This window comes from Haliaeetus leucocephalus, unplaced genomic scaffold (assembly GCF_000737465.1).
Source record: "Haliaeetus leucocephalus isolate CR32 unplaced genomic scaffold, Haliaeetus_leucocephalus-4.0 Scaffold656, whole genome shotgun sequence".
NCBI lineage: Eukaryota > Metazoa > Chordata > Aves > Accipitriformes > Accipitridae > Haliaeetus > Haliaeetus leucocephalus.
In genome coordinates this window covers 13,374,762-13,394,956 of record NW_010973092.1, presented here as the reverse complement: position 1 = coordinate 13,394,956, position 20,195 = coordinate 13,374,762, and the positions used below count along the sequence as shown (strand labels likewise).

The 20,195-nt window shown below is 39.7% G+C and overlaps 1 protein-coding gene across 1 annotated transcript in view; it reads left to right on the top strand.

The window, feature by feature from the left end:
- Positions 1-17,868, top strand: part of ATP10B (ATPase, class V, type 10B) — a 56,838-nt gene extending 38,970 nt beyond the window's left edge. Inside the window, exons 11-22 of the mRNA XM_010579116.1 lie at positions 118-697; positions 1,229-1,335; positions 2,088-2,214; positions 3,743-3,927; positions 7,233-7,545; positions 8,726-8,802; positions 9,335-9,460; positions 11,418-11,618; positions 13,428-13,508; positions 13,618-13,722; positions 14,180-14,367; positions 17,361-17,868. Coding sequence (XP_010577418.1) covers positions 118-697; positions 1,229-1,335; positions 2,088-2,214; positions 3,743-3,927; positions 7,233-7,545; positions 8,726-8,802; positions 9,335-9,460; positions 11,418-11,618; positions 13,428-13,508; positions 13,618-13,722; positions 14,180-14,367; positions 17,361-17,868 — 2,598 coding nt within the window. The remainder of the gene's footprint in view (positions 1-117; positions 698-1,228; positions 1,336-2,087; positions 2,215-3,742; positions 3,928-7,232; positions 7,546-8,725; positions 8,803-9,334; positions 9,461-11,417; positions 11,619-13,427; positions 13,509-13,617; positions 13,723-14,179; positions 14,368-17,360) is intronic.
- Positions 17,869-20,195: the final 2,327 nt, after the last annotated feature.

Genomic DNA, 20,195 nt, shown 5'->3' with positions numbered 1-20,195 from the left:
AAAAAAAAAGTTGCTTTTCTAATTAGCATAATCTACATACAGAAAAATATATTGAGGTTTTGAAAAGTATCTTTTAGTTCACATTTATTTGTTTTTTAACCATAGGTTTTCTCCTAGGTCACAGTCCCACCACCAATAAAACCTTCAGGAATCACCCTGGAGAAGATTCATCAGATATTTCAACGGCTAAAATTAGCAAGCCTTAGTCAGTCTTTTTCCTCTTCTCAGTCTAGTTCAGACCTAGGTGCTAGCTTCAGTGCAAAGAGCACCGAGGAGCATCTTGCTGTGTTGGATTGCTGTGACAACGGTGACAACTGCTGCAGTAGAGGCGATGAGCTCCAGGGCAAGGGCAGCACAGATATTGGTAGTGCTTCCTTGGATGAGGTTTTTAAATCTGTGACTAACAGTTCTTTGCCAACAGACTTTTGTTATGAGGCTGAGAGCCCAGATGAGGCAGCGCTTGTCTATGCTGCCCAGGCATATAGTTTTACTTTAGTGTCCCGAACTCCTGAACAGGTGACCGTACGGTTGCCACAAGGCACACTCCTGACTTTTGATATTCTCTACACTTTGGGATTTGACTCAGTAAGGAAAAGGATGTCTGTGGTGGTGAGACACCCTCTAACCAAGGCAATTGTTGTCTACACAAAAGGAGCTGACTCTGTTATAATGGACTTGCTGGAAGACTCTTCCAAAGGTAATTAGCCAATGAGCTTTCTGTTGTGTCTCCTATAAAGAAGCACAAGACGTTTCCAGTACTCTTTTCTGCATGAAATATTATGTCTAAGCATTAGAAGTATAAAAAAAGAATAAGCTTTCTCTAGTGTTATCCCTGCAGATGAGAACTGAGGTATTTATTTAAGCTGAGTAGTGCTTAGAATAAGGAATGGGCTTATTAAAATTCACTGACAGCGCTAACCCATGTGGATTGTGTACTCTGCAGTAATACTGTCATAAGGGCCTGACCATTGTATTTCAGCTTGTCAGAAAGAGTGCTATAACATTAACAAACAAACAAACAAACAAACCCAAGCAATGTTATCTTAAAGAAAACAAGGATTTTTAGCAAGATTTCAGCTTATGCACAGCCAACATTTTTGAGCTTTTAAAGGAATTGCTATTATACTGGAATCAGTTTTCTCTAATGCCCACTCTTTTTTAATCTTAGGCCATTAGGTCTGAAGTTATCTGTGCTTAAAATATGGAATCTTTTCCTTGTATTTCACAGCTGAAATTAGTGCAGAGAAGAGAATGAAAAGAATAAAAGAAAAAACACAGAAGCATCTGGATTACTATGCCCGTGATGGCCTACGAACTCTGTGCATAGCTAAGAAGGTAGGAGGGCATTAGCCTAATACTGTTTACAGCTTTACTCTGCACATGTCAATAGATTTATTAGAAAAGTGTAATGGTTATAAGTCTTTCTGCTTCAGAGAACAAGCCAGATACAGCTCATCTTCTTGTCCCTCTATTTGATTGCTCTGCAGTCTTTTTTTCCTTTTTTCCTCAGTGTGAGTAGATGATGGATTTTTGGTCAGCCTCAAAAACATTCATTTTCTTTTTCTCTCATGGTAACTCTGGCTGACCCTCTCTACAGTGATTCTAAGCAAGAAATAAAAAGTCCGCAGAGGAGCCAACCTTTTTCTGTTTTGCTTTGCATTCAGCTTTCAAAAATCTTGCCCTCAGCCTGGGTTAGTACATCTTAGCCCGGTACTTTAATACAGAAGTTGTCTATGTGCAACAAATAGGTCATATTCAAGCTCTGGAGAAAATGTAGAGCAACTTTCAGAAACTGTGTGTTCCAGTTCAGAGTCCCAGCTAAGGGCTGTGTGATCAGGAGTTTCTATAGGTCATGTTTTTAAGTCTCAGCTGTAGGCCATTTAGACAAACAGGAAGGCAGGTCTATTTTTCTCATTACTACTAGTTCTTGCAGTCTTCTCTTAGAAAAGTTTGTGTCATTTTAAAGATGACACAGTACAACAGTACTTTACCAGCCTGGATAGCAGTTAAGTCTCTCTGATCCAGAATGTTGGCATTCTTCTCTTATTTAAATTTAAAATGAGCTCTGTTTAAATTGTGTTATGCAGGTCTTGAATGAAGATGACTTTCAAAAATGGACCAATTTTCGTCGGGAGGCAGAAGCTGCAATTGACAACAGAGATGAGCTGTTAATGGAGACAGCGCAGCATCTGGAGACCAAACTCACCTTGCTGGGTAGCTAAAAATAAGAATCGTCATTGCGTGAAGTATCACTTGCTCTCCTGTGATATTCTTTGCAATCACACAGAAAACAGCTTATACTAACTTATGTCAAAAAGTCTTCCTCTGAGGTTTGGAAATCTCAGGGCTAGAGTATACAGTCCAATGACAGTGTCTAAACAAGTTCTTGTGCATTTTGAGCAGCAGTAACTTTGAAAAAGTGTACTGAAATTATCACATGACAGGAGCAAAGAACATGTACATCAGCTGTTACTGTGGCTCAGCTGACACAGTAGATAACGAAGTTCCCATAATTCAATCATGTGTCTGTGTCCTTAGATAAACCTATAAAATACTATAAATTAACTTCAGCTTGAGCACAAATTCCAAGGGAATTTTGATAATTAAACTGTATTCTAAAAAATGGTAACTTAAACACATAGGCATTTTTGCTAGTGAATTGCTGCTGTTGTTGCATTGTCACGTCTGCCTTCTGCACTTTGTAAAAGGATATTTCGTGTTAAAACTTACACTCATTGGCACTTGTGCATCATCCATCACTGTCGTATCTAACAACGCTATTCTGTTAAATTATGGAGCACTTCAGTGCTTTCTTTTCTATTTTGTTTCCAAACATTTTGTTCTTTTGGACTTTGATTTTCAGAGTTCTCTCAGTCTCACGTTTCTGTGAATACAATCTGTGCCCATACTTCATTATCCTGAATTTCTGTGATTGCAAGCTATTAGCATTACGACTTCTTATAATCTCTGCAGTGATTTAAAAAATTAGAGTAATAACAGTAAATGGCATAAGCAGAACCACATAAGAGGTAATGTAGATCTTGTCAGAATCTGTTACCTTTGCCAACTCTTAAGGCTCTGTGTGCTTTCATACTTTATTTCACAAAAAAAGTGTTCTTTTAGCTTAAATCTATCTTTAATGTATCACAGTTACAGCATCTTCAAACTGACCTCTAGTGGAAGAGATAAGAAGAAAAGTATTAGAACATTCAGATGCTAATTTACCATCAGGACGAGCGTTGGCATCTGCTTCTAAGTTTGTGCATTTTCAGAAAGAATACTTACTGTACCTTTTCTTCTCCTTTTGACGGGTGAAGCCCCTAACTTGACAATAGGGATAACATTCATTTAAATAGTCAAAGTTCATCTTTTCTGGTTGCTTTGATGGGACTTAATGCAGTATTTTAAAAATGCATATGGTGTAATTCCTCTGCCAGTACACTGTCATTTTGGATTATTAAGAATTGTTCTAGCATTGTCATTTTGAATTATTAAGAATTGTTATGGCGTTGTTCTAGCAACGAGTAAAATGAAGAGCCAGAACTTGATTGCTGACACATTCAGATCTTAATCCAAATGCAGATCTTGTGCCTCTGTGCTTATTTGCTGGACAATACCTTGGCTCAGCTCTTGACAGGTTCAGGATCATGACTGGAAGCCAAGACCTTTTCTTAGAAAAGAAAATAGCAGCATGATTTCCAAATGAAAGAAAACTAGTTCACTAGTTTTTCTGTTTGCCCAGGAGCAACAGGGATTGAAGATCGGCTGCAAGATGGAGTGCCTGACACTATTGCGGCTCTTCGAGAAGCTGGGATAAAAATCTGGGTGTTGACAGGAGACAAACAAGAAACAGCAGTTAACATTGCATATTCCTGTAAACTCCTGAACCAGAGAGACACTGTCTTCACCATTAACACTGAAAATAAGGTGAGTACAGAGAAACGCACAGAATCTGCTGTCTTTCCCTTTCTTTGTGTCTTGCAGCTTGGCACTGTTTTGCTTTAGGCTGCATTCAAGACAAAACAGCCAACCAAAAACCCACATAGCAGCATTAGGCCATAAACTCTTTAGACCACACGTAACTGTGAATTGAAACACAAGACAGTTATGTAGAGTTTTATTCAATTAAAACACACTGATTTTTCCAAATGAATATATTCTTAAAAAAATTACCTGAATAGTGAGCTTTAGAAAGAAGGTAATATGCAGTTTAAGTGCTTGATTCCTTAATAATATTGATATCTGGCTTTTTACCTTGCAATGCAAATTTCAGTTACAATGATATTTTAACTCTAGGTCATATCTGTAGGAAGACATTTAGAAAGTACTGTATGAGTCAGTCTGGGAAAAGTATGCAGGTGTAGATTTAATTAAATTCAGAACTTTCTAGTCACATGTTCCCTAATAGGATTAGGCTTAATCAGAAATTTATTAGTGAACAGTTTAACCCAGTATCTTTTTGTGCAAGCACCATTTCACCTTCTTGGAAACCTAAATATGGTTCTTGTGGGCCAGGTAAAACCACAGTCACTTTCTTGACATTCCATGTGGCACACATAACTGTTGACGTGCACAGATATTCCCCAAATTTCTATGGACAATAAGAAGGTCAGGCAGTAAGCAAAGCAAATGTACTCCAAAACGGGGATAATCATTTCAAGGGTGCGTCTGTCAGCTCCTGTGACTCACTAAAATACAGTGAACAGTCTGTGGTGCAATCTATGGCTATTCCTGAAACTGTCTGAACGGAAGATAGAAAACAGAGTCCTAACTTTCGAAGAGGGTAAATGCCATTAAGGCTGGTGAAAGTAAAAGTCTTTAGAAAAGCAACCTTGGCTTTTGCAGGTTGTGAAGCAACATAAGTAGGGTACCAGGAAAACCATGCCTTGCTCTTGGAAAGCAGAATGGCCACCACTGTGCACAGCCTAGCATCTCATCCCTCCGGGCATCCTGGTGGGACAGATGGCTTTGTGAGATGGATGTAAGGGAGAGAGAGTTCAGGCGTTATAGTTAAACCAGACCCGTTCACTAAGGAGAGGTCAGCCCTGATCATCACTAAAGCCCAAAAGCAGGGTCCAAAATGCCAGCTGCGATGCCCTTTTTTATGTTCTTGTTCGTGACCTCTTACTTCCCATATAGCCCTGGATGCCCCTGAGATGCCTCAGGCAGCAGCCGCTGCCCTTTTCCCAGTGTGCTGCTCTATCCTTTTTATGCAGCGTACACTTGTGGCCCATACTCAGCAATAACAGGAATTACCATGAGACGAGCCTTTCTGTGGGTGGACAGGAGGCTGAGGAGGGAAGGCAGGGCTTCTTTCTGCAAGTGGGCAAGTCACTGGTCTCGGTTGCCTCAGTTTTTCTCCCCACAAACGGGGGGTTACTGATACGAGCTTGCCTTTCTCTATAAAGCTATTGTGAGGATTAATAAATATAGTTAAAATACTGTTTTACTTGTGATAGGCAATTGTATAGAGCAGTTAGATGGCCTACTTTCTAACTGCTTTTGTCTGCAGTTAGTAGCTCTCCAAACAAGAATAAAATCCTATGCAAATGTCTCTCTCTTTTAATGTCACGGAAATAGGGAAACACGCAAAGACGATATGGAATTTGGCATGGAATACATTCCCTGCTTCAACGTGTAATTTCATTTGATACGCATATCTGCTTTAATGGAAGGCAGAATGAATATATTGAGGATGGAAATTAGAAGATGGTTTCTGTCAGAGAAGCGATGCTGCAGGCAGGACCACCCTGGCTCCAGGAAACGCAGGTGTGTGCACTTACCCATAGCACCCTGCATGGCCCTCCATCCAGGCTCAGATGCAAGCTGCGTTCATATGGGTGCTTGTGTAAATACCTGAGGTTCAGTGGGCACTGGAGTTGCTCCATAAGAAGATTGAGTTCCCTCCCTTCCAAAATGAAGCCAAAGACACTGGTTCTGAAAGAGTCTCCCAATGGCAGCAGTGGGGGAAAACAAATAATAGATATGAAGCGTTTAACCCGTTAATTTTGCCAAAGTTAAGCCCTGAACCGGCTTCAGTGGGAAGGGACTCTCTTCACCCCCTGAGCCCAGCAGCTTATTCAAACACTAAAAATTAGATATCTTCCAGGAAGAAGCAACACAAGGAGGTAGTTTGGGGGATTCATCTAAAAAGGCAAGCCAAGGCAAACCAGGAATTTCCACTACAATTTTTGGGTTGTTCACAGAAAGATGATGCTTCTTCAGTATTTTTTAGAGGTTTTAAGTGTGCAGGCTAGATGCAGCTTTTTATTAGATGTCAGAGGCACATTTGATTCCAGAACCTCCCACTTAAGTGTAATTTAAATCTTGCAAACATCCTACACATGTACCTTATGCAACATAAAGTGAAAATAACGTTTTAGAACTGAATCATCACTCAATAAAGCTGACAGAAAAGGTAGAAAAGGGAGTGATTAGCTCCTCAGGTATTCAGCGCCATGCCACAGAAGGAGGACTTTTAGTACTAACAGGCAGCAAAATAACGTTTAGATCATTCTGGGTTTTCTCTGATAGGGGTGTGCCAATTTAGGAGATCTGTATGAGAGAGGTAAAAGTGCTCCCCTTAAATCTATCTGTATCTGATACTGTCAATTTCCAGTTGTTTGCATCAAAAGGGGGACTTTGGTCCAAAATGAGGCAGTTTTGCTAAGAGGGAAAGATTTAGTTTGTGTTTGAGGCACAGTGCTGGGCAATATGAAGCTTTATTTCTGTCCCTAACTGTGACCTAGAAAAGGCCAAACTGTCAAAGTTACTGGATAATTTTGAAAATCTGAACCTCTTGTTTCTCTACCACAGTTTATTTCCGAGGGAAGCAAATGCTGCAATATCTCATATCATTTGTACCAGAATGACATATTTTAAATCTCCTTTAGAAAAAAAGGGATTTTTTCTTAATTTCTGAACTCTCAGCATTGCAAATACAAATATGTCCTCCTGATGTGAAGATTATTTTCTTTTTTTTTTTAAATAATTCCTTACTACAGTTAACTAGCTGATAAGATGCGTGGTGTTTTCACTGAAGGATTTGATGATGTCATTGAAATAATCTCCAATCTGATGAATCGGTGCATTTCTCAGTCAGTTTTCCCTAATGTTTATCTGATAGACTTAATACCACTGGCATGATTATACAAACATACGCTTTGTAAGGTGCTGTGCTGTAAAGGGAGATGGAGATAACTATTTCTAGAACCGCTTCTGTTTTCTCACAGGAAACTTGTGAATCTCTCTTGAATTTAACCTTGGAAGAGGTGAAGAAGAATTATGAGGTTGAAAAACCATGGAGGAGATTTTTTGGCATTATCCCAACGTCTTTCTCAGCCTCTGAGGCCCCCAGTCCTGAGTTCGGACTGGTGATTGATGGACAGACGCTGAACGTCATCTTCCAGGGGGGCCTGGAGGAGAAGTTCCTGGCGCTGACGAAGCACTGCCGCTCGGTGCTGTGCTGCCGGTCCACCCCTCTTCAGAAGAGTATGGTGGTCAAGCTCGTCCGGAGGCAGCTTAAAGTGATGACCCTGTCCATAGGTACTTCCATTCTGACTCTCACAGGAGAAAGGGGGAAGCAGGTTCCTTATGAGTTACGGAAATGTATGGAATATATTGTATGAGCCATCTCTTGTGCCTCAGAGATATACAGTGGGAAAATAGCATCGAATAGTCTTTCCTGATCAAAAACCATGTGAAAGTCCTTCTTCAGCTTTCACTGAGCAAATCTGGCCCCCTTTTAAACAAGACGAAGGCACTCCAAATTCAGAATCTCCCAGCGGTCCCTTTCATGCACATCAGTACAAACGTATGTACACATTCCCTCCAGAATGCCCTTGCTTTGGGCGTAGAAAGCACTCAATAGTTGTCACTCTTTTGTCTTCTCATAAAGCCCTATTCCTGTCAGATTTTCCCAACTGGTGAAAACAGAGTTATCCCAAGAGTGGTATTAAGGGCTGACTCATTTGCTTTTTACCTCCAAATAATGTGAAACACTTTCAGTTTCCTATTCCACTTTTGATAAGTGATCCTACTAAAATCCTTGCAGAATTGATTTTTATGACTTAAAACTAAAAAATACACTTCTGTGGACCAGAGAGAAAAGGAAGAGTCTGATGTATTTTAAAATTTCTTGCTTTGCCTTAGAGTTCAAAATACAAGCTTTCAGCCTTCCGCTTCATTTATTTTGCTTTACCAGCTAACCTAATTCACAGTCTCCATATTGCAGGCAACAACCATGGCTGTTCTTTCCATGGAAATTTCGTTATGTATTTAATATATTGCTGCAAGTTGAAATGAGCACAATAACTCCTGAAATTGGCTTGTTACATTGTCAACTGCAATCAAATTTATCTTATAATTTGGAGAATTCAGTGAAGTAGGGTGCTGCAAAGCACAATGCTGAGCATATGGAGTTCACCGAGCAGAAACATACAAACCAATGCAGGTGTAGATGGTGTCGGGATGTCCATGCCACCACCCAGCCAGTCCCAATGTCGAGCTTAGCCCTGGTGGATCTAGGTCTCCTGGGAAGGAGAATGTTCCAACCATGATCAGAGCCCAGAGGTCATAATTGCTTGATGCTGAGTATCAGTTGCCCTAATTAAGATGCCTTTGTTTGTCAGCATAGCTAGGGGGGGTTTCTTGTTCTGATATAGGCATTTTGTATTAAGCATCCTCTCTTGCACCTTTTTCGTTCCCTCCTGTGTTCCCATTCTAGGTGATGGTGCAAATGATGTAAGTATGATTCAAGCAGCCGATGTTGGAATTGGAATATCTGGCCAAGAAGGCATGCAGGTATCCCTTCCATTTATTTCCTTTCCTCTTTTGTTACGTGGTCTCTTGCTGCTTAATAAGTTTCATAGCAGCACTGTACTCTTGTCATCTTAAAAATGCAAGTTGGCATCATTCCTGTCGCAAATTAATATGCAGTTTGTAATTATGGGTCCAGCCAAAAAAGAGTGTTTTGAGCCAACAATTAGCATGCATGGACAAACGTGCGTTTGCTCATAAGCCTGGAAAATTAGCAGATGCCTGTCCAGTGTTAGGTTAGCATCTGGTTTCTGAATCATCTCTGCTATAGCATTTCCAGGTTTTGTTGATCCTCTTTCAGTGTTTTCTGCCCCAAATTCTTTCTCACACATCCTCCTCCCTCATTCTAAGATGGAGAGCTCTGCAGAGATAGAAAGTTCCAACTATTTTCTCAAGGTTGGGTTTTTTTCTACCATATTCAACAGTAGGAAATCATTTCAATGTCCATGTTCAAATTTCATCATGTTGGGTGGGAAAAAGATATATTGTAAATTAACTTCTATTCTTTTTACCAAAGGCTGTGATGGCTAGTGACTTTGCAATATCCCGATTCAAGCATCTCAAAAAACTCCTTCTTGTCCATGGACATTGGTGTTATGCTCGCCTGGCAAAGATGGTGATTTACTTTTTCTATAAAAATGTGGTAAGATTATTAAAATTCTGGAAGTTCTCATCCCAGCAAGGGTCAAGTCCAGGGATGGGGGGTTTTTTGCTTTGTTTTTGGTTTTTGCAGGTTATACTTTTGTTGTGGTTTAACCCCAGCCGGCAACTAAGCACCACGCAGCTGCTCACTCACTCCTCTTCCACCCAGTGGGATAGGGGAGAGAATTGGGGAAAAAAGTAAAACTTGTGGGTTGAGATAAAGACAGTTTAATAGGACAGAAAGGAAGCAAATAAAAATGGTAATAATAACAATAAAATGACAATAATACTAATAAAAGAATTGGAATATACAAAACAAGAGATGCACAGTGCAATTGCTCACCACTCACCGACCAGTGTCCAGTTAGTTTCTGAGCAGTGATCCACCACCCCCCAGCCCTCTCCCCCCAGTTTATATACTGGGCATGACATCCTATGGCATGGAACACCCCTTTGGCCAGTTTGGGTCAGCTCTCCTGGCTGTGTCCCCTCCCAGCTCCTTGTGCCCCTCCAGCCTTCTTGCTGGCTGGGCATGAGAAGCTGAAAAATCCTTGACTTAGTCTTAAACACTACTTAGCAACAACTGAAAACATCAGTGTGTTATCAACATTCTTCTCATACTAAATCCAAGACATAACACTATACCAGCTACTAGGAAGAAAATTAACTCTATCCCAGCTGAAACCAGAACAACTCTCTTACTTTTTATGAAGCTGCAGTTCCTGTTTCTTCACTTTGCAAGTTTATAGTATGCTACCTCCTTCTTAGTAATGTGCTGCATAAAGCATTGAGGAAAATATGGGTTCTAAATATTTTGAAATAGCATGATTCCAGAGGGGAAAAGGACCTAAGGCTAGTAACTTTTAAATGGTAGTTCAAGAAACTTTATTAATAATACCCATGACCTCAAAATAAAATTTGCATAAAGAAGAGCAGATTATTAGTGCTAGAACATAGAAGATGATTCTGTAGTAAGAATTGTTTGCCTGTGAAATCTCTGGATTTTTGCATTTAATTTGATAGGAACCACTTGCAAGTAATGATGCAGTCATATCTGGCATTTTTATTAAAAATTTAATGTATATGCAAATGAGCTGTTCATTGAAGAATAATGTGAAGTGGAAAAACCTGATAGTAGTACAGTTTCTACAAGACTGCAAACAAGTCCATTTGACATGAAATACACTCTTAGCGTGAAAGACTATTTACTTAGAATTCAAAGCATCTGTTGGTTGGGGGGTTTTTTAATAATTTTGAATAAGGATTAATTCTTATCACTGTTAAAATTTGTAGTGGAAATGGAAACTTCTTTTTTCTTGATTGGGCATCCTTTTAGAGTTCAAAGGATATTTATTTGCAATGCGTAATAGCTCTCCAGACTGGGATGCTGCTGTTCTATTATCTCCCCAGTACCATTAGGGAGCAGGAGGCCTTTGATTCCACAGGGACAACCAGTTTGTAAAAGGATTTTAAAATCTGGTGCTCAGAGCTGTGAACAGTTTACTTAATTGTTCTCTGCTATTTTCTTAAAGAAACCTAATGGCTTTTAAAAAGCCTTATCACAGTGGCTTGGCGTGAATTAGACCTTTAAGATATACTTCTTTACAGAATAAAGTGCAGAGCTCTCTACTGAAGGTACCTTTAACCAAAATAATGTCTTCTTGGGAGACTCTGGTAATAACCAATGTACTACATAAACCTCTTAGGTGAAACTATGAGAGACATAGACCATCTATGCGTTGCAAACTAAAGGGTCCAGATCAGCTGTAATGGTAGGGAACAGCATGGGGAAAGGAAAAGGATGTACAGAAGAGGCCACAGGAAAGGTGCCGCTTCACGACTTCCACAACCCAAAAAGAAATGAAATCGCATCAGCATGAACGGTGTTCTTCTACGCGTGTAGGGAGCCACGGTTCGGCTCGTAACAGTATGTTGTGTTTGTATTTGCTTCCCTACAGAGCTACGTCAACCTGCTCTTCTGGTACCAGTTCTTCTGTGGGTTCTCAGGCAGCACAATGATAGATTACTGGCAGATGATTTTTTTCAATCTTTTCTTCACCTCGATGCCCCCTCTTCTCTTCGGAATCCTGGATAAAGATGTTTCTGCAGAAACACTTCTAGGTTTGCCCGAGTTGTACAAGAATGGACAAAATTCAGAGGTATGTCTTGACTGCTGAAATAACTGCTTGATAAGCCAAAGGACCACAGGGTTTTGGTTTTGTGAGGAGGGAAGGAAGAGAAGAGTTTAGACTTACTTGGAACCAAATGTCCCATTTATGGTTTCTAGTTTACTGATGTCCACTAAAAGAAGGTATAATTGTAGCTGTCAGAAGAACTGGTAAGGAACATATGATTGAAGTTTCTTCCTGGAAATGAGGCTGGGTGCTTGGTCATAGTTGGAAGATGTAACTGAGAAGATTTATTCTGCCATTAAATATATGAAGCCAGTCTGGCACCAGCATGCTGCATTTTAATAGGTAAAGTGATGTGCTAGTGAATCAGCCCTGTATTTGGTGTTTCTGATCTGAAGAAGAGATGATGGAGCAAATATGTGTGTGTGCGTGTATATACGTACACACCAAAATATATAGACAATTTTGCAGTGAAGACATGGGGAGAAATAAATAAAACAGGGTGAGAAATGTAACAAATGAGGGTAAAATAGTTTAGCTGATCCCTGATTAAACTCTGCTCACATTTGGTGCTTTGAACAGTCTCAACCTACTGAAGAAGAAAAGCTTGTTAAAAAGATTACAGCAAAAAGTGACAAGAAAACGCAAACCCTTAAATCAATAAACAACCTGACATTTTTTTTCTATTCTCAGGTTCAGAAATATACCTATTAATACATAAAGGATTTTGTCACAGTTTGGTGTCTAGGCTGTTCCAGGCATGAACTGTTTCATTTGTTTACTTCTTTTTCTTTGAATAGTCAGTATTGCTAACCATCAGAAAATATGCATGAAATATGTTATGTTTTCACCTCAGTTTGCCTGTTAGGTTTAGAGAGGTCTGATCTCTGTATGTTTGTGAGGAGCACACATATACAGACGTACATACCTGGTTTTGCATATACATAAAGTACAGTAGCACTTATTCCCAAATTGCCTTAACATTTTTAATAGGAAATTATGAAAATGTTAATGAGCAAAATTTGAAGCAGCCTTAGTTTTAAATCACAAAATTGCAGGGTACTTAGGAATTCTTCTCTCTCCTCCTTTTTCTCCTAATACCTACTTTCATCATCCTGGACTGTGATTTTTAGCACCGATGAACTGGTGGTTCACATCGTGTTTAATGATATTTTGAAAAACCAAGGCAAGGGAGTACAGGACTTGAGGATTCTCTGTAGGACTTTCCATTCCTTTTCTTAGGAGCTCTTGGACCTCACATATATGCAAAATATATGTTCTTTACAACTTTGAAGAGGTCATTGTTGTCGCTTTGGCATTTTGTCTGCGTTAAAACAACAGGAGCCCAGCCTTCTGTCACTCCAACAATGCATCCCACTCCATGGGAGCTGTGGCCCCACAGGTTGCTAGATAAGTTTAAATATGACAAGTAGTCAAATTAAAATGGGACAAAATAGATGTTTCAGTGGAAGGAACCTTAAAAGAAAGGAATTTTGATCAATTCTATAGCTCTAGGAAGAGCTTTGTTTGAAAGAGAATTTGAGGAATGGGGTCCTTTGGAGAGGGATGGGGCATTCATGACTTTCAGCTTTTAAGACCCTTAGTTGACTGGCTAATCTTCCTAAGGTCTGTCTTTAGTTGACACAGAAAAAATGCCAGCTCAGAGATAAGCCTGTGGTCTAAATCAGCTGCTCAGGAGCCATTTACTCATGAAGGGAGACCAGTTAGCTATAATCAGTAGTCTGAATGGAAGAATAACAGGCAGCAATTATGTCTGCAGGACAGACTAGAGATGTGTGTCCAGTCATAATGACTGTTATCTATAAACTCCTGCAGATATACAAGCTGTCAACTTTTATTTTTACAATGTTGGATGCCTTCTACCAAAGCCTCATTTGCTTCTTTGTCCCCTATTTGGTAAGTACCAGGTTCATTAATATTCTCATTCTCCTATCCCCCTTAAAAAACAGAAAAATTTGCTTCCGAATAGTCAGGGCTCATCACAGTCTATCTGCCTGCTTTCTAGACATACAAGGACTCTAACATAGATGTGTTTTCCTTTGGAAACCCCATCAATACCATCTCCCTCCTGACCATTCTCTTGCACCAGGCTCTAGAAATGAAAACATGGGTATGTATTTGACCCGTCCTGTTCCTGTGACTTTTTTTCTTTTATGAACATAGCATACTGTATAGACATGGCATTGTCTTTCAGAGTCATTTACCTGAATTCTGGGTCACAAAAAGTAACAGATGCACTGAGATTTCACAACGTACCAGAATTGATTATTACCCTCAGGATAATACCTTCATGTGAATAGCGACAGAATTTGCTTCTACTGTGCCTTTGGACAGGACAGTACATAATTTTTACATACTTCAATATATGAGGACGTGTTTCTTAAAGAACTGTATTCACTGTCACTGTTGTTTTGTAAGATAATTTCCAGGTATTTCTCCTACTATACTTTTCAGTAACAGGGACTATTGAATACGTTCTTTCCAATTTGTCTTTGTAACCTCCTGTCTTACACCCAGAGTCAGGGTTTCGCAAGCATCACTGTCATTTTGTGCAATTCTGCTTACAGACCCTGTTCCATTTGGTAACGATGATTGGCAGTGTGGTGTTTTACTTCGTCTTCTCTCTGATCTACAATGCCGCCTGCGTGGTCTGCAACCCTCCCACCAACCCCTACTGGGTTATGGAGAAACAGCTTTCAGACCCCATCTTCTATTTGCTGTGTCTTATTACCCCAGTCATCGCACTCTTGCCAAGGTTTGAATGATGCACTGTTTTCATCTCCATTTTCATTTTGTGGATTTGTAGGCATTTGAGTGAAATAACAATAGTGATGTGTATGGATATGTGATATGTCGGGCAAATGTGTTGCAGAGGGATAAGCAATCAGTGTGGAAGTCAGATGCCTGGGTTCAACTTTCCAGTTCATGAACCATTAATTTATTCAGTTATATAACCCTAGATAAGTCACTATATATCTGCTGCTTTTGCTTTCCCATCAGGAAACCCTTTCTTTCTGGGGTACTTCAAAGTTTACCAGTACAAATCTGCTACACGATTGTTCACTATCATAAACACAATGTTGTTGAGCTGATCAAGACTAGAAAGCAAGCCTTTGAAATATTCCTATATGTTTTGAGACTTACAAATGTATTTTGTTTCTTAAGTACATGATAGTGCATTACTAAGCCAAATTTGAGAACATGTTTCCATATGAAATCATTTTCTGCATCCAGAATTTTAGTTTTACTCTGTGCAACAAATCAGGTATGTTAAAGATAGCTTTAACTGCAGCCGAATAATATTTGGAGAGGGATAATTCTTTTGATAGGTTGCTGAAAAAAAACTAGGTTGAAAAACATAATGATTCTGCTCCCATATATGTATATGGTAACATTACTACTTTTGGTGCTTGATACCTGAATCATTCTTTAAGCAGATATGCTTTGTCTGAGTTGCACCACTTATTTAAAATCCTTATTTGTGTTTGCACAATGAAAGAAATGGGTTGGTTTGACTATCTTGCTAGTCTCCCTCTCATCCTAATTGTCATGAAGTAGTGCAGCACACTGGTATTGCAAGAATCAGGAAAATATTTTTAGTATCTGATTTTGTAAGTGCTTTAAGGCATTAGAATCTGAGGTTTAACTTTGAAAAGAAACCTTTCAAGACTAGATAATATTTTTCTTCAAATTATTATTATTATTTCCCCATTTGAGTTGAGATGCTCTTGTGATTTCATGTTACATTATATAACTTCAGGTCAGGATAAACAACGTATAGTTCAGTAAGGTCTCTTGTCTTCTAGGCAGGGCATCCTTTTCCAGTCTGTTTTGCTCCTGTGTGATTTTTGTCTTCCTATCAGCCCTCATTCACACTGTCATTTCTGACCCTGAGCTTTCTACCGAGAGCTACATCAAACACGTGGTTAGAGAACTCGTATCTCCATCTTGGGAATTCAGCAAGGTTAAGATTGTTGCTGCCTCAGCAGGATACTGAGCTTTAAGATTTGTATCTTGATATCTTCAAAGTTGGAGAACTGCTGTTCTTTCATGTAGGAACCCCAGATTATTTTCTGCAGAGTCCTCAGTTCACGGAATATCCAGCCCCCAGTTTCTGCTACAGCTTAGCTGTCAGCATATCACAGCAGTGGTGAAACCACCCTTTGTTAAAATGCACTTAATTTTAAGTTTCAGTTGGTCCATCTCACCGTGCTGCCTGCTCCCTGTCTCCTTCAGAAACCAGTTGGAGCCTTGAGATCCTGGTTTCTTTCTAAAAGGCTTTGTTAAAATCCTTGCTCTTCTCGCTTCTTCCTTTTTGCTGCTGCCTTCTGTGCTAGCTGCCACGTCTGAGACGCTGCAGGTGCTCCGGGGGGCTCGTCTGTGCCCTGCCTGCGCGCAGCCTTTCCTGGAGCGCTGTCTGGCAGGGCTTTGCAGCGCATCCTCTGTGCATCTGCATCTCAAAACTGCCTCTGAGCTTTGTTTTGGGACACAGACTGCACAGCATTAGGTACGAAAACCCTTGAGTCTGGGAAGCAGCGAGGGATCGGAATTTCATGGTCATTCATTGGCAAGGGAAGACAGTGAGTCTCTTGGAGGATTTCAACGTACGAACCAGATCTTTTTCTGCAGCTGTGGAAGGCAGACTGCCGTCTGCCAGGAGGCCCTGCAGAGGCCCAAGAGGTACCTGAGTCTCGTACCCTGCAGGGCTGTGGGAAGGGCAGGAGCAAATTAAAGCACTTCACGGGATGGACAACACAGTTCTCCTTCCCTTCTCTCTCCTCCTGTCTGGTCCACCTGCAACTTGCACAGAAGATACAGAGGACAACATGATCCACACCAGATCTACACAGATGGACCTGGGATCTCTGTAGTTGTGCTCTTAGCTGTCCAACTGTAACTAGCAACTGCCCAGTTCCCAGACTTGAGATGCTATGGGATTGACCAGCCTGAGCACAAGCACAGCAAATATGTTTATCCACTCCTACTTGTGCAGATAGGCCTGGGAAATCCATTGCCTTAAAGGCCCTTTCTGTACTTAGTCTAGCTTGTTAGGCTTTTTAATCTTGTTATACTTATTTATGCATACATTTAGCAGCAGGATGTGAAGAAGGCAGCTTTCTTAACGCAATTTCAAAGAATCCCCGTGTTTGTTTTAAAATGCATATTGAGGCCATCTATGTAAAGGTCAAATCCTATTAGAAAGATGCTTTGAGAAAGACTTTGGTTTTCAGACAAAACTGACAAGACACGGAGAGAGGAAGCGTGTTCTCTCACTGCACACAACATACAGTTATATAAGTTCTCTGTCCTGCAAAGGGCAGACAGGACACTTTTTTTCTTATTGCTTCCTGAGAAATCAACAAGCCGAGGTTTTTAAATTTCTGGGCTTGTGTTACGTATCAAATTAATATTCCTTCTTTAGCCTGTTTTAGCAGTATAAATATAATCTCAATCTCCTCAAATACTGCATCTCTTGGTGAGCTTCTGTGTATCTTTCTTGCACTGTTCAACAGTCAAGTAGTTCTAGTATCATTTATTTAGTATTTTAGTATTTAGTATCTCTACAGGTCAAGATAAGTGTTACATGTTGTGTTAAGATCCAGGAGTCAACTTTAATCTACCAGCTATAAAGTGTCTACCAGATGCCTGCAGAGCACTGGAAAATTAGCAACTGGATTTGTGTTATGTGATGTAGATTATGGAAGGAACCCACTGGTAAAACAATCCATTCTCTTTCTCTTCCATCAGGTTCTTTATTTTTGCTCTACGAGGAACCTTTGGAACATCTCTGATTCTGAAAGCACAGCAAATAGATAAACTTCCTAAAGCGCAACAGGATCATGAAATCCAGAAATTGAGGTCAAGAGAGCAAACTACTTCTGGTGCACCTGTAGCATTGCCTACATCTCATGATGACCTTGACCAAAACATCAGCCACTTATGTGTGTCACCATTTTTACATCCAGTGGCAACAGCTGTGTCTCATGGGGACACAGAAAATCAGGGACTTTCTGCCTCTGAAGTGAATCCTCTCAGAAAAGAGACACCCGAAGAAGGCTACTATTTCTTTAATAAGTGGGCAGAGGAAGAACCTACTGCTACAGACTCTTCAGCAGGACCTTTCTCTGGCCATTACCTCCTTGTACCCAGCAGGGTACCAACTCCTGGACAGGACAGTGGCAAACTGAGTAAAGATAATGCTAACAGTTTTAACCAGGGAAGCCATCGGCGGTCTGTGAGTGCAGTGACACTCTGAAGGAACAAACAGAAATGGGATCCACAGCCCATGTGGAGAAGAATACCATAGGGAAAATAAAAAGTCTATTTGTACTTAACTGTGATGCTCACTGCAAAAGGAGAGAGAGACATGTGGAGTAGTGCAATAACATCTCTAATATGCAACTTTTCCTAAGTGCATGTATAGTTTGGGTTTGTCATTACCTGACTTCTTGATCTTCCTAGTTTTGTCTCATTAGGGGAATGTTACATAAGCATCACACAGTTGCTGAGAAATGTATAATTACTTTCTTTCATCAAGGAATATTTTTCTTTCACAGTAATAGGGAATAATTGTACTAGTGATGTTTCAATGTTATTATGCTATTGAGGTAATAGAAAGAGAATCCATTCTATATTAAGCCAAGTCTTAGAGCAACACATCCCACTCTAGTTTTTACTATAAAATTTTTAAAAAGACCTTACTAACATAAAAATTACAGTTCTGCCTGGAAAAAATGTTACCTCCCGGTACTAAAGGTATTTGCAGAATAACAGCATTGGAAAGAGACTAAAGAATGTTCCAGGTTTTAATATATGGACTTTATACATATAACAATATCAGGTCTACAGTCTGCTTTCCCTGAACAGTAAGCTCAGCATTTTTATGCAGGCAGTGGTTTGACCTGATACTGTTAAGAAAAGAACAAATGAGTTTATGAAGGAGAAGAATGCAAATACTGAAGTACAAGAACTGACAGGATAACTCAGGGGTAAGTGGAGTCTACTTCTTCCTACGTACAAAAGTAGACAGATATAACAAGTCAAATTCAAGAATTTATGTTCTAGAATTCTAAAGTTGTCCCTGCTTTTTCATCTAGAAGTTCAGTTTCTTCCTTCCATTCTCTATTATTATGTAGTGTTGCTGCATTCAATCAAGTCTAAATCATGCTCCTGCCCACAGTGGGTTACATCCAGTAGTTGATGGAGATCTCAATAATGGAGATTTTGACAAGCAATATATGAAGGTTACTAATCACACTGCAGTAAGTACACGTTGTAGAATGACCAAAATATGCATAATACCTTCATCCTTTTCAGTATCTCAGGGCAACAAGATGCAGGGAAAAAAAATGATAAAATGTCACTATCATCACTACCTATTGCAATGCAATGAAAGGTGACTTTGGTATTTCTTATAGAAATGTTAACTAGTAAGACCATTTCCCAAGTTTTTATTCACATTGTAGGGTGAAATCTTAACTATGTTTTAAATTCAAGCCCTCTGTACTTTTATGAATCTACCACTGGTTCTGATTTAAGTAGGTTTTTAGCCTTTTTTATACATGCTATGTTAATTTAGCTATTTACTACCTATCACAATGTGTGATCTGTTTAATAACCTGTTTAGCAAATACTAATTTAAATTCTGTGTGTTATAATAATTACTGTAACTAGAGTCTTCAAGATGTTACTTTAAAGCAACTCAGGCAAAATTGAGTAGCATATCTGCCACTGGGATTGCTGGTAGCCAGAGCAAGAGCACACATAGAACTGCAATCGTTAAAGTATTAATTGTCAGCTGTAAAACAATTCAGAAAGAGATTTTTTTGCATGATGTACAAAATGAAGGGAATTAGGCATAGCTGAGATTATTGTTAATGGAGTGTGAGATTGCTCAAATGTTTGCTCACTAGCTGGGAATGGACCTTGGGTGACAAGACTTAAGATCAAGCCTTTACAATTCACAGCCATGTTCCTACATTAAATGGTCCATTTCCTTTGAACTTAAAGATGCAATTTCTTATACATTTTATTACAAAATGTGAAATGTTTTTATAGTAATAAATGTAATATGGTCATGACTTGGTGTGCTGTTGAGAGGACAAAAACAGAAGCAGAGGACTGGATTTCCTATTGTCATCTATGAGTGGCAAACTCACGTTTTCCGAGGCCACTCCTCTACCTAGTAGCCCGCGCTATAGGAATGCTTATCTTAAAAACTAGGTAACAAATTTATCTGAATGTGCAAGAGGACTGAGCATATATGGAAAAGGGTCAGACAGATTATGTTTAAGCAAATCTGGAAGACCTGTAGAAGTTCCTGAATTCAAAGTGTCGTGGTTTAACCCCAGCCAGCAACCAAGCACCACGCAGCCGCTCACTCACTCCCCCCCCATCCAGTGGGATGGGGGAGAAAATCAGGAAAAGAAGTAAAACTCCTGGGTTGAGATAAGAACGGTTTAATAGAACAGAAAAGAAGCAACTAATAATGATAATGATAACACTAATAAAATGCCAACAGTAGTAATAAAAGGATTGAAATGTACAAATGATGCTCAGGGCAATCGCTCACCACCCGCCGAC